Source organism: Peromyscus leucopus, chromosome 16_21 (genome assembly GCF_004664715.2).
Source record: "Peromyscus leucopus breed LL Stock chromosome 16_21, UCI_PerLeu_2.1, whole genome shotgun sequence".
NCBI lineage: Eukaryota > Metazoa > Chordata > Mammalia > Rodentia > Cricetidae > Peromyscus > Peromyscus leucopus.
This window is the reverse complement of record NC_051084.1, coordinates 13,332,572-13,352,413: the sequence shown is the minus strand read 5'-3', so window position 1 is coordinate 13,352,413 and position 19,842 is coordinate 13,332,572. Positions and strand designations below refer to the sequence as shown.

Here is a 19,842-nt window from a genome sequence, read left to right as displayed (position 1 = left end):
GTAGCCTTGGGTACCCTGGTGCCCCAACTTGATGGCTCATAGACAGGCACATGGAAGCGTCCGTCTGGCCCATGTTCATCCTTCTTTAGCACTTAGTAAAGGCTGACACTGTCCTGGGTGCTATGCTTATGCTGTGCTTAAGTCCTCACAGACAGGTTGTAGACAACTGTCATTATTCCCATTCTGTAGATGAGAAGACTGAGGGCCCAGACAGGCTGAGCAACTTACCCAAGGACTTGGCACTATTAAAAGTTCAAACTGAGGTCTGGGTGTGGTAGCACACTTCTTTAATCCCAGCACTCTGAGAGGCAGAGGCAGGTGGATCTCTGTAAGTTTGAGGCCAGCCTGGTCTAAATAACAAGTTCCAGGACAGCTCATATAGCTAGGACTACAAAGAGACCTTGCCTCAATCAGTCAATCGATAATAAATAGATACATAAGTAAATAAATGAATACCAAAACCAAAAGGTTCAAACTGAGATCCAAACCTAGGTGCCTTAGCTACGAGGACCTAAGTGAGTCTCTCCTGTCTGACCGTCAGGAGACTAGGATGGAACCCAGTGTCACCAGTAATCCCTGTGCTGGGGACACCACCTATGATGACACATGGAGTGCTCTCGTGACCTCTGTTAGCACCTCACAACAGGCGAGGTAGATGCCTGGTGTTAATGGGTGTGTATGCACACTACCAACTGGACATAGTGTGTTGCTCACATCAGTCCATATGCACGGTGTGCATGTAGAGGTCAGAGGATAACTTGTAGGAGATGTTTCTCCCCTTTGTGAGCTGCAGGCTTAGCATCAAGCACTGGTACCACTGATCTATCTCACTGCCTCAGTAGAGAAGAACCTTGATCAACAGCATGGCAGTCATCCCATACATGAACACATAGGAAGTCCATGCAACCCCCAGTGGACATCACTGACGCCTCATTCTGGCTGTGTCCTCAAGGAGGATTCCACAGGCAGCTGGGAAAAGTGTGATGTGTCATTACGGAGCCAGAGTACATGTTGGAGCTGCAGGTATAGGTGGGGTTTGTGATGTGTAGTAAATCTCAAAGTGAAGACCACATCTGTTTTTTGGCCTTTTGCTCCTGTTCAGATCCTTCATCCAAGCCTATATAATGTACTATTCCTAGGGAGACATGAGCAAACATCTCCTCACCCTAGATGGGGAACCGGTGACAGACCAAAGTTAAGACACCACCAAAGTCCAACCTCGTGACCCAGTGAGTTTTATTGGGGTTACTTACAGGAGCAGAAATGACTCAGACACAGCTGCATCACTAAAGCCCATCCCAGAGTGAGTGACAGTTCACAAAAGGGAATGTGGAGCATAATGCACAGCCCCCAGCAGATCAACAGGCTGGAGAGTGCCCTTTCCAGACAGTGAGCTGGTCTAAGCCTCTTCCAGGCAGCTGAGTCTTCTAGTCTGAGAATGTCTCTGAGCAGTCCTTACTGATTTTATATACTTGGGGAGGGAGGGGGCCTTTTGAATCTGGTCAGTTTCAGGGACTTTCTGAAGCCTTTGAGTTGTTCACTTCCTGAGCTTCCCTGAGAATGCACTGTCTCAGCTCCTGTAGAACTTAGAGCTTTCCTCCAAGGTGCAGGTTTAGTCTTGGAAGGAATTGCTGCCCATCAGCCTGGCCCTGGTTAGGTGGGCTGCCACCCCGGAGCCACCCTTGACCCTTCCTGAGATGTACTGTTCAGTACTCAGGAAGAGACACTGTTTGGCAGCCATTTCTAAAGCTCACAGAATGGCCACAGCCTTGCCTGACATGGCATCATGGTGCTGGTTTCCTTGGTTCTCTGAGAGCTTATTCCAAACATTGTTCTCTGAGATCACACAGCAGTTACAAACAGGGCTCAGATGACATCCCAAAGCCCTCCATTTCCTCACGGAGGGGCATCATTTGAAGATGTTTTGACGAAGTCTAGGGAACACACTCTGGCAAGTGGGGAGGGGTGGAGGAGGGTGCTCGTCCCTGAGTCCAGGCAGCTCCCTTCCACTTTGCTCTTTGGATTGGTATCTAGTTCTGCTGGAAATGAGATCATATATTCACCTCTCAGGCTGTGTTAGTGAAAATGAACTCTAATGTGATTAGATACTAATGCAATGTAATGGAGGATTGGTATTAAATTGAGACCTTCTGATCTTATTACTCCACAAACTCAGGCTCCCGCCTGCTCAGCTGCTGCTCTGCCCTGAGCCCCAGGCCAGGCAAAAGTAGAAGAAAAAGGCCACGGAACCTGCAGGGAACAAGACCTGTGTGCCAGGAACCCTTCCCAGGCAGACCCACTTACCAGCTGCGGCAGGCAAGCCTCAGGCCCGATGCTGGCCTGCTCACAAGCTTGGAGCCTTGTGCTCCGGGAGGCCTGAGAGGCCTCCCATGTAGTCTTACCTTAAATCCATAGTCTCTGGAACAGTGACAGGTGCAGTCTAACGTCCCCTGCCCTCCCTCCCTCCCCCTCCCGTCCTGTCCTCTGTTGCAAACCCAATGATGGGTACAGGCTCTTGTGTGTCCCCATTCCTGGCCAGCTGGAGCGGGTCCCCAAACCTCCTTTAGGGGTGAAGGCGGGGTTCTGATGCCTGGCACAACCCTGCTTCTCCAACCAGCTTGTGGAACCCCCACAGCCTTGCAGACCTCCCCTGCCCACAGACTGTTTCCAGTCTGGCAGGCACCCCAAGAGCTAAGGGTCTAGGAAAGCAGAAGTCCCCCACTGGGAAGCAGGGCAGAGAGGCATGCATGGGGGAAGGGCAGGGGAGTTGTCATTAGGTGTGAGTAATAGTGTTTTTACAGAGAGTGATTTTTCTTACTCTGTTTTCAAAAACCTGCTTCCAGAGGCAAGCCTTTGCGCACAGGATGGTAATGACTTTTTAATGACCTTAAGAGGACTGGGGTCCAGGCAGTGGTGAGTCAGTCTCAGTGGGAGGTGCAGAGGGAGAAGGAAGATGAACACCTGAAACCAAATGGGAAAAACAAACTGCAGATACATATATTTCCTTTGCTAGCATTACTTGGTAATTAGACAATTACAGGAAACAGCTTCCCAGCAGCTGGCATTTCTACAGTGCGGGAGGAGGAATGGCAGCCGCTGTGAGCTGCTCACGTGCATTATAGAAGATGTCGTGAGCTGAGGAGGGCCAGGCCAAGAGCAGGGCTCCTCTGCATGCATGTTGGCCTCTCGGTGAGCTAGCTCAGGCCAGACAGAGGAGGAGGAGGAATTGTCTTCAGAATGTCAGGGTTGCAGCTGAGGCAATGTCTCAGTGGGAAGTGTGCTTGCTCTGTAAGCTGGAGCTGAGTTTGGATCCCAGCACCCACTTAAAGGCCAGGCATGGCAGTCGTGCTTCCAACTCCAGTGCTGTTGCGGGAGGTGCGGGGAGGCACGTGGATTTCCAGAGCTTGCCAGCTAGTCAGTCTAGCTGAAAAAAGGCAAGCTCGAGGTCAGTGAGAGGTCTTGTCTCTGGGTTCAGTGAGAGAGCTTGTCTCTGGGTTCAGTGAGAGATCTTGTCTCTGGGTTCAGTGAGGGATCTTGTCTCTAGGTCAGTGAGAGGTCTTGTCTCTGGGTTCAGTGAGAGATCTTGTCTCTGGGTTCAGTGAGAGATCTTGTCTCTGGGTTCAGTGAGAGATCTTGTCTCTAGGTCAGTGAGAGGTCTTGTCTCTAGGTCAGTGAGAGGTCTTGTCTCTGGGTTCAGTGAGAGATCTTGTCTCTAGGTCAGTGAGAGATCTTGTCTCTGGGTTCAGTGAGAGGTCTTGTCTCTGGGTTCAGTGAGAGGTCTTGTCTCTGGGTTCAGTGAGAGATCTTGTCTCTGGGTTCAGTGAGAGATCTTGTCTCTGGTTCAGTGAGAGATCTTGTCTCTGGGTTCAGTGAGAGATCTTGTCTCTGGGTTCAGTGAGAGATCTTGTCTCTGGGTTCAGTGAGAGATCTTGTCTCTGGGTTCAGTGAGAGATCTTGTCTCTGGGTTCAGTAAGAGGTCTTGTCTCTGGGTTAGTGAGAGATCTTGTCTCAAACAATAAGGTGGAAAGCAGTGGAGGAGACCCCTGGCCTGACCCCCGCCTCTCCGTGTACACTCGTGGATGCGTGTACACTATACGTACGTGGGAGGGGGAGAAAAAGTCAAACACTGAGATTGATTTGGAGGCCACCAGGCATGGGCCAGTCCTGTGGGGACGTTTGGAAGCAGGAAAGGTCAGAGGCCCACAATGCACTTGCCTGCCTAGGGGCAGCTATGACCTCCAAATGACTCCTGCAGCTCCAGGCTCAAGTGTAGACCCTGTTCCAGCCACCCACCCCACCCTGTTTCAAAATTCTCCCAGCAGCTTCCGGCACACTCCCCACCCCTGACTCAGGCTTGGCTTATGTGCTGAATTCCCTGCTAATTCTGTCAGCAGCCCAGTGAGGCAGGCCTGCCCAGGCCACGCTTAGGTGAGAACATCTGCTTTATAGACTCCCGCCACCTCGATTACGTTTGTATCCGGCCATACTCTTGTTGACAGGCAAGCATGGTCCACAGTCTTGTTTTGTTTCTTGATGGCTTTCTAAGAACCTGTCACTGTCCATACGGTAGTGGTGACTCCCAGATGGGACAGTGCATTTCCTGCCTCCTTCAATGACATCATGAGGGAAGCCCTGCCCTCCCCACAACCCCATCTCCCTGAAGACTGGATCTCCTGGCATAGGAGCTGACATGACCCATTGCCAAGGTGTCAGCCAGGTCAACTGCACCAGCTAACCTGGAGAATTGTGTTTCCTCTCAGGTCCTGGCAATCGGTCACTTTTGAAAGACAGCCTGCCTCCTTCATCCGAATCGTCGGAACTCACAACACAGCCAACGAGGTAAGGCCTCCCTCCTGAGTAGTGGAGTGGTATTTCCAGATAACCAGGTAACCACCACATCCCGGTTCAGCGGAGCTGGCTGTCCTGCCTGGTGCTGGCCTGTTGTTACCGCAGGTCAGTATAAAGGAAGTCCCCGCCCTTATCCAGAGGGATGCCATTGTCAGGGCTCTGCTCACTGGCAAGAGAAAGCCGCCAGCCTGCGGAATAGCGTAAGAGACCCTGAGAGTCAGGCGGCCTTCTCTCCTGGGATAACAGTGCCCAGAGGTGCAGCATCTGGTAGACGGCTGTGCTCTGGGCTCTGTGCACTGGCACCATCTCACTGTCACTGTCCACACCAGACACAGGGACAGTCAGACGGACACTCAGAAGCCTGGAAGTAATGGCTGCAGGTGTGCGGTCATGGTCTCTTTTGCTTCTTCCCAGGATTGGTTCATGGGTGTGCCATCAGAGCAGTCATGGGGGCCTTGGGGTGCAGCTAGTGTGCTCTAGGCTCCTTCTGGAAGCGTGTGGTGGTTTCACGTTGGGTTATAGAATAGAAGGAAGCCTGTCAGCACTGGAGCCCACACCAGCGGAGCTGACGTGCTGGCCTCCTGCCCTCTCTTCTCATGTGAGTCTGAGAGCAAGTTGTAGGATAGCGTCCTAGAGAATGCAAGGGCTGCGCTAGCCACAGGGTGTCCCCACGTGAGGAGAAACACATGAGACAACAAACTGAACAGAACCAGAGACATGCTGGGGAGAGGGTCTTCCTCCGCGTCTCAGACCCAGGGCTCCACATTGTCACTTTGCCCCTGACCCACACACTGGAGAGCTGGCCAGAGGTGCAAGTCGTTTTCGTGATAACCTTTCTCTCAGAAAATATCCTGGTATGTCTAGTGCTTCAAGAACAGTTTTAAAAGTGGAAATAGTGTTGTAATTTAGATCCATTTTGCCTTTTTATTTATTTAGGATAATAATGATCCACACCCACATGTGTTTCCTACAGAGAACAGCTTGTAAATAGAACCCCAAATGTTTTCTCCTACTTCTTCAAAACTTACTTGAAGATTTCAAAATAGTAAATCAACTGATACTTTTACAGATGTCTGAACTCTGGGTCGTAAGCAGGTGTGAAACCTGGCATGCAGAAGGGCAGCTCTGAGCTCAAGGCTAGGCTGGGGACACAGCACCAGGAAGCCAGGCTTGTAGGAGCAGGACTATCCTTAAAACCAGAATAAATAGATAAGTGGATAGCAGTCATAGGCCACTTTACTTTTTGTGTTATTTCAAAAACTAATTTGAATTTGCATTTAATGTTTTGCTTTCAAATGAATAGTTTTTAAATTTGACCAATAAGTTCCAATTGTTCTTTTTTTAATTTATCTTATTTGTAATTAAGTGTATGAGTGTGCATGGGGGTACCTTTGGCTTCAGGTCCCCTTTAGCTGGATTTACAAGCAGTTGTGAGATGTGCCTGATGTGGGTGCTGAGAACTACTCCTCGTTCCTCTGCAAGAGCAGGACGCGCTCAACCACTGACCTCAACCACTGACCTCAACCACTGACCTCAACCACTGACCTCAACCACTGACCTCAACCACTGACCTCGACCACTGACCTCGACCACTGACCTCGACCACTGACCTCGACCACTGACCTCGACCACTGACCTCGACCACTGACCTCGACCACTGACCTCGACCACTGATCTCGACCACTGACCTCGACCACTGACCTCGACCACTGACCTCGACCACTGACCTCGACCACTGACCTCGACCACTGACCTCGACCACTGACCTCGACCACTGATCTCGACCACTGATCTCGACCACTGATCTCGACCACTGACCTCGACCACTGACCTCGACCACTGACCTCGACCACTGACCTCGACCACTGATCTCGACCACTGACCTCAACCACTGATCTCAACCACTGATCTCGACCACTGATCTCGACCACTGACCTCGACCACTGATCTCGACCACTGATCTCGACCACTGACCTCGACCACTGATCTCGACCACTGATCTCGACCACTGATCTCGACCACTGATCTCGACCACTGACCTCGATCACTGACCTCGACCACTGACCTCGACCACTGACCTCGACCACTGATCTCGACCACTGACCTCGACCACTGATCTCGACCACTGACCTCGACCACTGATCTTAACCACTGATCTCAACCACTGATCTTAACCACTGATCTCAACCACTGATCCATCTATGCAGGCCTGAGTTCTAATGTTTTTTCATTTTACATACCAACCACTGTTCCTCCTCCCTTCCCTTCTCCTGTTCCCCCATACACCCCCCATTCTATCTCCCCCCATTCATTCCTCATAGGGGGTAAGGCCTCCCTTGGGTAGTTAACACTGGTTAGAAAACCAAGTTGGGGCAGGACTAAGCCCTTCCCCCCGCATCACGGCTGAGCAAGGCACCCCACCATAGGGAATGGGCTCTAAATAGCCAGTTCATGTACCCAGGATAGGCCCTTATCCCGTTGCCAGGACAAGGGCCTATCTAATCTAATCTTTTTTTGTTTTTGTTTTTGTTTTTGTTTTTTGTTTTTGTTTTTTTGTTTTGTTTTGTTTTTTGTTTTTTGGTTTTTTTTGGTTTTTCGAGACAGGGTTTCTCTGTGTAGCTTTGCGCCTTTCCTGGAACTCACTTGGTAGCCCAGGCTGGCCTCGAACTCACAGAGATCCGCCTGGCTCTGCCTCCCGAGTGCTGGGATTAAAGGCGTGCGCCACCACCGCCCGGCCTAATCTAATCTTTCTTACCATTTATACTTTATATGTGTATTACTCCTAAATTAAAACAAAACAAAACAACATAACTTTCTCTATGCAATAACAAAGCTAAACTATTTACTATTCGAAGTCTTTCTAATGCAGCGAGCCCCTGTCCCTACAGGAAGTGTAGTCTGCTAAAGGCCTAGATAGAACTCCACAGTGATGCATTATGGCGAAGGCTTCTCAGGTCAGGAGGATGGGGACTGGTCAGGGCTCTCTAGGCCCACACTGCACCGTCACCACTCTGACCAAAGCAAGCGACAAAGAACCTTAGACATCAGATTTCAAAGCAGTTCTTCCTGAAGCATCACTGCCTGTCACAACGCTGTAAAATAGGGTGCAGGGTCTCTCTTAAGGGTGTTTCCTCCAGGTCTCTGCAGGCACCTGGTGGGGGCCTGGACAGGGTGTTGGTGGGCCTAGCTGGAGGGCAGCCTGACGTGGTCATCTGTCTCATTTGACTGATGAGTAACTTCCCTAGCTGCCTTGCAGAGTCAGTTATTGATTGGGAAAATAAAGCTTCAACACAGTGTTGTCAATTGGAAAACATCTTAAATCATAAAATACATGATGAACAGGACTTCAGGATAGAATCCATAAACTGCCATTCTCCGAGGGCACTGAAGGACCAAGCAGGCTGCGTCTCCCGGGTGGGGAGGAGGTGGCAGACCTTGCTGTCCCCATTGGTTTCTTTATATCCTCTGGAAAAAGGATATGCCTGTCGCCTGTCAGGACAGAGAGGAGGGCGACTCGGGGCTGGCTGGGCGGGACACCTGGGGACAGCTCTAAGGGAACTGATGTGGCCCAGGCAGGAGTGTAGAGCTGACAAGGCTGGGGTGAACGTCCAGGAAAGCGCTGTTCTCCGTCGGCCCAGGGGAGCCAGTAGCATGCTGTCATAAATAGTGGGGAGGAGAGGCAGGGTTTCCTCAGCCCGCCCCTGCTCAGCTGCCAGGGGACTCCTGCGCCGAGCTAGCCTGCATTGCTGGGGCAGAGCCCTGTCTGCTGTATGGCTAACATGATAATTGTTCCTCACGACGCAGGAGGGGGGCCTTCCCGGCCAGGTGCACAGTCTGGCTGGTGGAGGAGCGGCTCACCCTTCTGCCTTTGCATGGCCTTTCTTGGAAAACGTACCTGGAAAGAGAGTTAGTGAGGACACTAATCACAGGCTCCTGTCCACGATCCCATCTAAGCCTGGCGGTCCTCCAAGGCCCTGCCTTCTCCTGCTTACTGTGGGCGTGGGGCCAGAGTCTTCCCATATGGATCTGGGGGGTCTTGGGCATGCAATTCTTACTGTGGCCTTCATTTTAGAACAGCTCTCGGTTCCCTTCAGCTGAGTGCTTAGACCACAGACTCCGCTGATGTTGCTGTTGTCAAGTTGCATAGAGAACCTGGCTTCTAACTTTTGTTTGTTTTGTTTGTTTATTGGTCACAACATACACAGTTGTGTACATAAAGAAGAACATGAGCACTCTGTTGCCTTGCTGGGGAGGTCTTGAGAGAAGGCATACAGAGCAGGGGTGCGGGGAGCCCCTGCAGGGCCTCCTGAGAGTGGAAGGCCATTCAGGGACAAGGTGTCCTAGTCAGTATGCAAGTGTGGCTGGAGATGCTGCTTGTTTGGAGGCCTTCTGTAGTCTGTACGGCCTGGAGCCTGTGGTGGATTCGGCCCTGACCTCCAGCTGGCTTAGAATAACAGGGGGCAGAGACAGGCAGGGCTGGAAGAGGCTCCCAGGCCCAGAATTCTATGTCTGGCCAGGTCCTCCTGTGACCATCTGCTCAGCATGTGTCCTGTGGTAACCCCCATCTTCCCTCAGATCTAGGTAGCTCCTGGCAATTGCAGCCTCCCGTTCTGTGGAGGTTCAGCTCTTAGTAGCCTGTTGGAGCATGCTTCTGGTTTCCCGCAGTCTTCTCTGTCCTCCTGGAAGTGCTCCTCCTCCTCCTCCTCCTCCCGTTGGACCCAGTGCTCACTGCCCACAGAGCGTGGGCAGACAACACAGCACGTCCCATCCAGCTAGGTGTGCATCCCGGTGTGCTGAAGGACACCAGGCCCCCGTGTGGTAGGACCCTTTAGACATGTGCCTCAGACCAAGAAAGACTCCACAAGTGCTCCAACTGCTAAGAAAGGGGACAACTGCTGTTGCTGCCCAGCTGGAGTTCCTGGGCAAGAAGGCTTGAGTCAGGCAAGAGGAGATCCCCGAGGATCTGACCCAATCAATGCCCAATGCACTGCGGCTAGGTGTATACAGCTCTCCACTAACTCCATAAGAAACTACTCCGAGGGGCAGGGAGGGTGTTGCATCTGCTCAGGTTGGCTCTTGACATCGGACTGCTGTGTCTCCCAGAAGATTGTGACAAAGAGTGAGGTGCCAGAGTGGACACCCTGGCCCACACCTCAGGTACCCACGTCACACTCTGATAGGCTGGCTTTGTGCACCACATATGCTAGGTCTAGGGGAGAAACTGAGGCAGAGCACTTCCGCACAGGGACTGCAGCCTCTCTGCCTGGCAGTGGACCCTTTGCAGAGCCTGACCTTCAGGTGACATTTGTATCTCTAAGTCGTGTTGAAATGGTGCACAGAGGCACAGGGGCAGCTGAGATGGGCCCTGGTGTGGGTGGGTGCAGGGCTGATTGAAGGGCGGGGTTTCCTCTAGAAAGCAGGGTGTCGTGGAGCACGTGGAGGAGGCCTTGCAGGTCGTTCCGTACTCCGCCATGTGTCAGGAACTAAGCAGCTATGAGCTTTCTCAAGAGGGTCTCCCGGGCCAGCAGCAGCAGGTCAGGGTCTACATATGGCTGCCTGACTGGCCATCCATGCTGAGTGGACTTTACTCAGGCTCCCTCGGGCCAGTAAGTGGTTCTGGGATCCGAGAGCCACCTTGTTCCCATAGCAACATGCGGCTTTAGTGGGAAAGTAAAACCAGGAAAACAGACTCTAGAAAAACTAAATAAATGTTCCTTGCTGGCCTGGGATAATTATTTCCTAGCTCCCCTCTGGAGTGTTCCCTGACCCCTGAAGGACTCTCCTTCCATGTTCTCCCGAGACATCATCTAGGCCCAGAAGGTGCCACAGAGCAGCCTTTTGCTCAGAATTCCCAGAGCAGCGGCAGGCAGCAGCAGGTGACTACAGACTCAGAGCCAAATGGAGGATAGCCACCCCTGCAGGAGACAGCCCCAGCTTGTAGGCCTCTCAGCTCCTGGGAGAGCCTGGCCCTCCTGGGGTGTTGTGTCTCCATGGCCGGAGGATAGACACAGCAGCTGACCCTGGCACACAGGTTTTGTGTGGCACCATGGACAAGTACTGTGTACTAGGATAAGGTACTGGCCAGAGAGACAGTGGTGTGGGGCAGCGGTGGCCTGGGGACCCAGATGGGCTTGGTGGACAGTCCCAGCCGAGGATCTGACCCAGTGCCCAGTGCACTGTGGCTCTTGAGGGTAGAGAGCATGGCATGGCACACAGCAGTCCTCGTACAGGCTGGCTGGGCTAGACTGTTGTCTGGGAGTCAAGGGGACCCTCTCTCAAGAATTACCATTGACAAGATCGGAGCAGGGAGGAGGGAGAGTGGAAACCTTCACCAAGCCTGCGACCTTGTCCTAGGAGGAGGGAGAGCGGAAACCTTCACCAAGCCTGCGACCTTGTCCTGGGAGGAGGGAGAGCGGAAACCTTCACCAAGCCTGTGTCCTTGTCCTAGGAGGAGGGGGAGCTGTGGTGCTTGTGAGGAAGTTGAGAGGACAGAGGGTGGGGAGGGACCGTCAAGTGTGAGGTTCAGGGGAACACAGACGAGCAGTACACAGGTGTGTAGCGTCAGGGTCGGGTACCCTCTGGGAAGGGTAGGGGGGCCTGGAGGGCAGTCTGAGAAGAGCTGATGTGTGGCAGGGAGGTGGGGACTGGACATGGGGAGAGACAGGCCACACTGCCGCCTTCACCTCCTGCGTCTCTGACCCCAAGTCACTTCACCTTTCTCCTTTGTAGGAGGAAGTCCTGGTTAGGCCACATCTACCAGGACTGGGGACAAGGGTGCTCCCCACTTTTGGTCTGTAGGTTTGGTTTTGATTTTAAAATAACTTGAAAACATCCCTTCCAAACTAATATCAAGAAGAGGTCCTGTTAACTATTGCATTAGTCAGGCTTGTTGTGGTCTCTAACCAGGTGTCTAAGAAAACTGCTCCAGAAGGAACAGAGTTCAGCCAGGGTCACTTGGCCACGTGCGCTCATGCATGGTGGCAGGGTGGTACTGCTCACAATCAGGGTTGACCATTGGTCCTCAGTGAACCCTGTCTGGCAGTGCCCTGCACAGGCACACCAAAGCTGTATGTGCCTCACCAGACTGCTAGGTGACGGGTTCCACATGCAGCCAAATGAGCAGTAAAGACTCAGAAATGCACACACGTTAACGAACCAAAAATCACAGAAGTGGGGAATTCTAGGGCTACCTAGGGGAGGTTCTTTTTTCCAGAACTTTCCAAAAAGTTGTAGCTATCTGTAGCTATGAGGAAGTGATACTATAAAGTAGTGCCATGTGTAATAAGCAGTCACCAGAATCTCAACCCCATACCTAGGTATAAATACTCAGGGAAATAGCACTTACCTTTATAATACTGAGGTACTTGCCTTTAATCCCAGCACTTGGGTGGTCCCTTATTTGAAAACAGCATTTGGTGATTGAGTAAGAACGGCCATTATAGGCTCACATGTTTGAATGCTAAGTCACTATTTGTAAAGAATAGAAAGATTAGGAAGTGTGGCCTTGTTGGAGGAAGTGTGTCACTGAGGATGGAATTTCAGGTTTCCAAAGCTCATGCCAGGCTCAGTCTGACTCCCTCTGCCTGTGGATTGGGACAGAGCTCTCAACTCTGGCTCCAGCACCGTGTCTTCATGATGATAAGCCTCTGAAACTGTAAGTAAGCAAATCCTCAGCGAAATGTCTCCCTTTATAAGAGTTGCCCTGGTCACGGTGGCTCTCCACAGCAGCAGGACAGTGACTAAGAGAGCTGTTGGTTATTTGGGTGCGTGTAAAACCACAGGCATGAGAGAGAGCTTCGTGGGACGCTCTTCCTACTCTTGTTGTTTGTTTTGGACTGCTGTTTGGTTGGTCGGTTTGGTATTTGAGACAGATGTTTACAGCGTAGCATAAAACTGGCCTCTTGCTCACAACCCCTCTGCCTCAGCGTCTTAAGTGCTGGGATGACAGGAGTGTGTCACACTACCCACGTGGTCTTCTGTTTAGGAGAAACAAAAAGAAAAGCTGTTTGTGGTCTGAATTCAGACTGCTCACATCAGCTCTGAGGTGAGCAGGAGAATTCACTGGCTGCCATAACCCGGCTGCTCACATCTGGGGTGGTGATGGTGTAATAATGAGATGGAGGGGAGCAATCCTCAGGCCTTCATCTTCCTTATGGGCAGCCAGTGAGCGGAAGCTAACTGTCTTGGAAAGATACATCACCTTGGAAATGCAAGTCAGAAGGTGGGTCAGAAACCCTGTTTGTACTGCTTGACAGGAAAGTGGTCTGTGCACATTACCCAGAAGCCGCAGAGGCAAGGGAAGTCATTGATCAGTATTTATTCCTTTTCTCCCAATGTCTACTATAGTTCATAGTGGACTCTTGGACTAATAGGCCCTCCCCACTATTCTTCCCCCCATTTCCTGTCCTCTTCCCTTCCCCCTCCTGTAGAAAACTTGAAAAAGTCAGCATGAGGTGCTTGGGGGAATCCTAGCTCTGGAGGAGGAGGACTCAGCATGCTTCCTCCCAAAGGGGGTCAGGCTGGTGCACACATGCCACACAGGCTCAGGAAAAGGAGCATGCCAGACCACTTGAGACACGGCCAGTACAGCTCCCACAGGGGCCTGGCAAAGTGATAATAAACAGCCACCACAAGAAAGGACACCGGGGGTTGAGGGAGGCTGGGTCTGCTGCGCACACATGACTACATTGCAAATTGGCCGCTCCTCTCGGGGGAGAGATGGTAGGCTGCAGAAGATGGTTCAGCGAAGGTGCCCCTTCCCGAACAGCAGCAATCAAACAGGCTAATGGGATACACGATTGCCGAAAAGTTGAAGGGAAAATGATGCGGAGACCATGGTAATGGCTTTGCATAAATCAGAATGTGGCTCTGCCCGGTATGCCTCATTCACTTTTGGTCACATCCTTTCCGAGGACTATTGCAGTCTGGGGAAGGTTCAGAGGAAAGGAATTGAATCACAGCAGCCCCTAGCAGAGAGAAAGCCAGCACTTGGCCATTTCATCTCACGTGAGGCCCTGAGTGCGCGGTGGGAAGGCGGGAGGAAGCGGGCACAGGAGCATGGTGGGGTTAGCCAGGCACGGTCCCTAGGCCCTCTGTGAGGCCCGAGTGTGCCCGCCGTTAGCCTCCTCCACCAGTCTCCACACAGAAACTGCAGACCAGAAGGCCACCTTCCCTGAGGTCTCTGAGGAGGGCCTGACTGCAGGCAGCCTCAGGCCCAGCACGACCGCCCTCAGGTGTGGGGTTTCACCTCCATTTGAGAAGAAAGGCCTTCAACTACACGCCCTTCCCGAGGTCCGTGTGCAGATTGGAAGAAGGTGCCCTGCCCTGTGTGTGGCGATGCTGGAGAGCTGCAGGTGGAATGGCATCTGCATGGTGTCGGAAGCATGTTGGGTAGTGCAGGACGGTGCATAGGACTCGCCGTGAGGTTCTCGGGCCGCACTGGACCCAGATGTCCTCCAGAGTCCCCTCTGCCTGCCTCCCAGCTCTTCCGGGCCTGGTGTATGCAGTCTTCTCCGTATTATAGGGAAGACTTTTCCGGAGTGCTCCCTAAGGTCCACTCCAGGCATCACGTGCTCCTGACACGTGTGGATGCCCACACTGCCTCGGGCTCAGAACCCTGGATGCGGCAGGGCATCCCGAGGCTAGGCAGCCGCCCTCCCCCCCATGCTGAGTGAAGACGCCCCAGCACTGTGTGCTGCCCCTTAGGCCACACTGCTCAGAGGTGGTGGCCCAGGAGTTGTTGTCATTGAAAGGACCCGTGAGCATCCATGGGGGTCTGTGGGGAGGGGCAGGGGAGGGCTGTCTGGAGTCTCTCAAGTCCCACAGCCTGTCCGAGTGCAGGACCCTCGCTGTCCTCTACCAAGTCACCGTGGCATGCTGCAGGCTCCTTTCTTTCTTTCTTCTTTCAGCTTCCTTTAAAAATGATCCCTTCCTTCCTACTGATTGTAAACGCTGCTTTCCCTCGGGGAACTTGAAGTCTGTCGTCAGCTCTGTTTGGCAGGGCATTGGAATTTGTCACGGCACACTCGTGCTTCCTCTCGGATCTCTGTAGAAGTTGGGTTTGCAGGAGTCTGCTGTGTCGAGAAGTCTCTGGCTGCAGCTCCAGGTCAGGCGCTGCCCATCGGTCTTGTCAAGCAGTTCCTGCGCCTCAGACCCGGAGCCCTTCCCAGACCCCGTCTTCTCTTCATTCCCAGAGCTAAGCAACAGCATGGCCTCCCCAGCCCTGTCCTGCAAGGCCACCTTGTCCTTCCTGACTTGCGCCTCAGGTTCTTCTGTAGTAGCTGACCTCCTGGGCTGCTGGGCCTTGTGTGCCCAGGGCTCCTTGCTTGTCCCAGCATGCCCTGGCCCCTCTGAGAGAACCTGACCTCGGGTGCACACGTCACCCTTCGCTCTCTCACGCTAAGGCGTACTTCACATTCTCGTTCCCCCACGATCTCTGTCCCTCACTCTTAGCCTGCTTGCCTACCGCCAGCCATTGCCCACCCCCAGCATCTGAGGGGTTTCTGTCCGGAGCTGTGTCTTAGTAAATGAATGGAATCCATATATCACCCTGACCAAGGAAGCTTTCTCCTGTGTGGCTCAGGGTTTGCGGGGATCAGCTGGGAGTCAGGGCTCTCAGGAGCCCCAGTTCTTCATGTCTGGTGATTATGTTACCTTGCACCTCCCAGGACTACCGGGACTCAGGTAGGAAGGTTCAGTCTGCGTCTTTAAGGTCTCCCCAGCCTGGGTCTTTAGTTCAAGGAGACTCACATGGCTTGTGTGGTCTTTGTGGATGAGTAGTCCCAGGAAACAGCGCCGTTTGCGTGAGTCTTGACAGCACAGTGGGACACAGTGGCGTGCAGGGACAGTGGTCGTAGTGGATGGGGTCAGCGAGGAGTGGGGAAGCCAGGCGCCTGCTGTGCACATCCTCCGACAGAGTGCACCTTCCAGCGTTCTCCAGCGCGGCAGAGCCACGCACTGATCCCCGCAACTTGACTTCTCAGTTTAGGGTTTTCTTGATCTAGTTATTCCTGTCAGGGCAGAAGGGCTGAGCAGCACGGGGCTGTGGAGCCTGGGTCTGTGAGTACAACGGGAAGTGTCGGTCCTGAGGGGGAGGGGTCCTGAGGGGGAGGGGCCTTGAGGGGGAGGGGTCTTGAGAGGGTGGGGTCCTGAGGGGGAGGGGTCCTGAGGGGGAGGGGCCTTGAGGGGGAGGGGTCTTGAGAGGGTGGGGTCCTGAGGGGGAGGGGTCCTGAGGTCACCTGGGTCTTCCTGGCCTGAGGGGGAGGGGTCCTGGGGGAGGGGTCCTGAGGGGGAGGGGTCCTGAGGGGGAGGGGTCCTGGGGTCACCTGGGTCTTCCTGGCCTGGGGGAGCTGGCAGAGCAGGAGCTGGCAGGAGGAGGAGGAACAATGTCAGTCAGGTCAGGTTAAAATGCTTGTTCTGCTAAAAGGAAGCAAAGACTGACTGAAATCCTCCTGCCTCAGCCTCCTGAAAGGCTATGACTATAGTTTAGGCCAGAACACCTGGCTAAGAAAAGAGAATTTAAGTGACTTATGAACGAAGCAGCCAGAACCTGAAAGCGGTTATGGAAAGGTTTTAGCCAGGAAACTTGAACACATTTTCATAATTCTGTCACTGTGTTCCTCTCCCCTCTCTCCCTACCCCCCCCCCCTCTTTCTTTCTCTCTCTGTTTCCTCCCTTATCCCCTGCAAATATTGTCTTTTAAATGAATGATACAAAAGGGAGAAACAGGCCAGAGGAGGAAAGCCTGTGCTGAGTGGTCCAGCCTGGGCACTGCTGAGGCATCCCTGCTGGACTTGAACTTTGGAATCATCCATCTGTTTGCGTTTATCATGATTGACCACGTGCGTCTCAAACCTTCTTGTTGCTTTCAGGGATCTGAGACAGGCAGGGAGGAGGTGGGTGCTGGGAGATTCCCCAGACTTCCCAGCAGCACCCAGGGCGAGGGTCAGCCTGGCTCAGAGCTTCAGGCCCCAGGCCGAGTCACCTCACCGCCCCTTCTGTCGTTCCAGGTGTTCCACTGTGTCCACTTTGAGTGTCCGGAGCAGCAGAGTGGCCAGAAGGAGGAGAGCAGCGAGGAACCCGGGACAGGGGGCCCCAGCACCCCCAGTCAGCAGCTCGAACCCCACGCACTGCGAGCACCCAGCGCCAGCTCACTACCCCCGAGTCCGGGCCCCAACTCGCGCTCACCCAACCAACACCACCAATAAAGGAGGCAGAGGACGTGGTGTGACTTGGGTGGGCCTGGGTGGAGCAGGAGTGTGCCCTCCCCCGTTCCTGGGAGAGCAGACCTGGCTGCAAGACCACCCACCAGGCGTTCCCCAGGACAGAGGGGCACCCTTCCTCCCCACTCTTCAGACAGTCTCCAGGGGGAGGAAGTGGGTCTTGATTCTTCCAGTCCACCATCAATCCTACCTCTAATGTTACCAAGGTACCAGTGCAGAAGGAGTCTCTAGACAAAGGGAACCCTAGGCCTTGACAACCAGAAAAGGGCCCAGCCCCAGAGGGTCCTCTCGGGCACCTGTTGCCCTGGTTCCTGGGTGGTTTGTAGTTGTGTGGTTTCTCTCCATCTGCTGAGTCATGGTGGTGCAGGCTTGTGGAACTTCTCTGGCCCTCTGCAGGGACAAGGGTCTTCCTCAGTCTCCAGTGCTTGCACGTGGGCAGAGCAGAGGCTGTCCCTCCTAACTGCGCCCAGATGCAGCTCATCATGGCACTTAGCCTGACCAGGAAAATCCTTGAAGTTCAACCAGACGCCGCACAATGTGCAAATCAATCTGCGGACACTGGAGTTAGTGATTGATCAAATTGCCACTTTATTAACCCTTCATTCCTGATGTGTACAAGCCTCCTTCCAGTCTGGGAGGCCAGCGCGCCAGCTGCTAGAGGACCACTCAGAAGCTGTGTGGACACTTCTGAGTCGGGCACCGGGCAGTCAATCCTAGGCTGGCCCTGCTGGCCCTCATGGCTCAGCTGCCCTTGGCCATGGTTCAGCCAACAGATGGGGTGTCAGGAGCACAGGCCTGGGACTCCACAGGAGTCTCTCCAGCGTCGTCCACCTGGGGGTGGCGAAGAGCAGTTTGTCTTTGACTAGTGCAGCCCCACCCCCCCACCCCGCCTCTCTCTGTCACTTCCCTGCCCAGCTCCTGCCTCTGCGCCTCCCTGTTGCATCCTGAGGCCCCATGAAGTCACCTTAGCGCTTCCTGTGAGCATGCTCCGAGGAGCGTGGGGCTTCGGGTCCCGTCCTGTTCCAGAAATGAAAAGATGGGCCATCCAGCTTTCTCCGAGCTTGACTTAATTGCACTGGGTTGTCCACACTGAAGAGGGGGCCTCAGGCTGCAGTGGAGGTCATCCTCCTGTGAGTTCAGGCCTAGGGTGGCAGAGCCGCTCCCGAGGGAGACTAGTTCACAGTCTGAACCTCTGGCTTCATTGCTGTGTGGTGTGGCTGCCTCTGGTAAGGAGCTCCGGGGAATGGATGGCAGGCAGGGTGCAGCCGCTGTGAATGGGGCGTTGCCAGTTAGCCTGGGGTCCTGCCTGCTCAGCATCGCCAGTGCACGGGGATACCCCGTTCTGTGGAGGGTGGAGTTTGTGTCTTTTGGAAGATAATGTGTGAGGGCTTGTTTTGTTCTTGTTCAGTTACTTGCTTAAGCTAGATCCTCCCTCTGTAGCCTAGGTTGGCCAGATTCATGGCAATCCTCCTGCTTCAGCACCCTGAGTTCTGGGCTTGTAGTTATGAGATAGCACATGCTGCCATACGCCTTCTTTGTGAACATGGAAGGCAAGATGCAGGCCTGGAGCCCAGCAGCCCCCGGGGCAGTGTGGCTGAGCTGGAAAGAAGCCATGTTGTCCACCCCAGATGTCACCACACATCTGTCACGCTAGGCACTGAGTACTAGGCGCCCTTGGCAGCCCATCCACCATCTCAGACCCACACCCATGGCTTCCTTTCTCCCTTCGGACAGTGTTGCGTCTTCAGGTTGTAACTAGAGACTCGGTCCCTTCCGTATCGGCACTGGCATGGTACCCCCACCACATAAGGAGGAGGGGGATGGGACCCCAAAGTCACAGGTGCCAGTGGGGAGTTCTGAGAACCATAGCAACCATAGCCCCCAGTCATCTGAGATGATCCCAGGGCCACCCTGGATTGTCACCTACTTAGGGTGCAGGAGGATATGGTTGGCTTACCTCCCACCAGAAAAGGGAGCTCACCCTTGGCTGGTGGGCATGCTGATGTGCCTAGAGGTCACGGCTACATCTAAGGTAAGGTCCACATTTCCAGAGGATGGAGCCAGAGCCTGGCTTATCCCTGCTTGTCCCCTGCAGGATTCTCCCCTGGGGCCAACAGACTGGAAGTGAGACTAACGGCAAGTCGGGCTGGCTGGAACTCGGAGGATCCTATGCACCAAGCAGCCCTGGCACCGTACTGGTGGATTCGGACTCTGAGGACCCTTTGGGTGCCAAGGAGCCAGTCAGGCCATAGGGGACAGAGGCAGTGTGGGCCATTGCTCCCTCAGGGCTGCCCTTGCCCGTAAGGTCAACAGTGTGTGAACACAGCCAGGTGGCTCAGCTTGGAGAGTGGCCACCATGGGATGCCTCTGGTGCCAGCTGTGAGGTGGCCCCTGCTTCCAGGTCCCCTGGGTCCTGCAGAGCCCCCTGTACCTCCTTTTGATCATGTGTGTTAGAACGGCAGGTGTCCTCGTGGTGGCTTTTGGAAGAAGTGTTCAGTGTCACCGACAAGGGCTCCTGGGGGACCATTCGGGGTGCTGGGCAGGGCAGTTTGGGCTGTGGGGTAGGCTTGAGGGTAGACGCTGTCTGTACAGGGGCTTCTGGCAGCCACAAAGGCAGTCTCACACGGGCTCAGAGTCTCCTAAGGCCTCAGTACTTTCCTGGTGTGATTTTAGAGGAGTTCCAAGCCCATTGTAGGCATGGGCTCCTCAGTGGCTCTCTCAACTGTCACTTTTTCACTCTTATTAAATGAAGTGTCAATTCCTGACAAATACA

At 53.7% G+C, this 19,842-nt stretch overlaps 1 protein-coding gene across 3 annotated transcripts in view; it reads left to right on the top strand.

Moving 5' to 3' along the window:
• Positions 1-19,842, top strand: part of Btbd9 (BTB domain containing 9) — a 369,488-nt gene extending 349,646 nt beyond the window's left edge. For 2 of the 3 annotated variants that reach the window (XM_028885043.2, XM_028885044.2), the window contains exons 10-11: positions 4,761-4,839; positions 16,857-17,054. In XM_028885043.2, the coding sequence (XP_028740876.1) occupies positions 4,761-4,839; positions 16,857-17,054 (277 nt within the window). Of the gene's footprint in view, positions 1-4,760; positions 4,840-16,856 lie in introns of all 3 variants that reach the window. The other variant, XM_028885042.2, reaches the window with a different exon arrangement.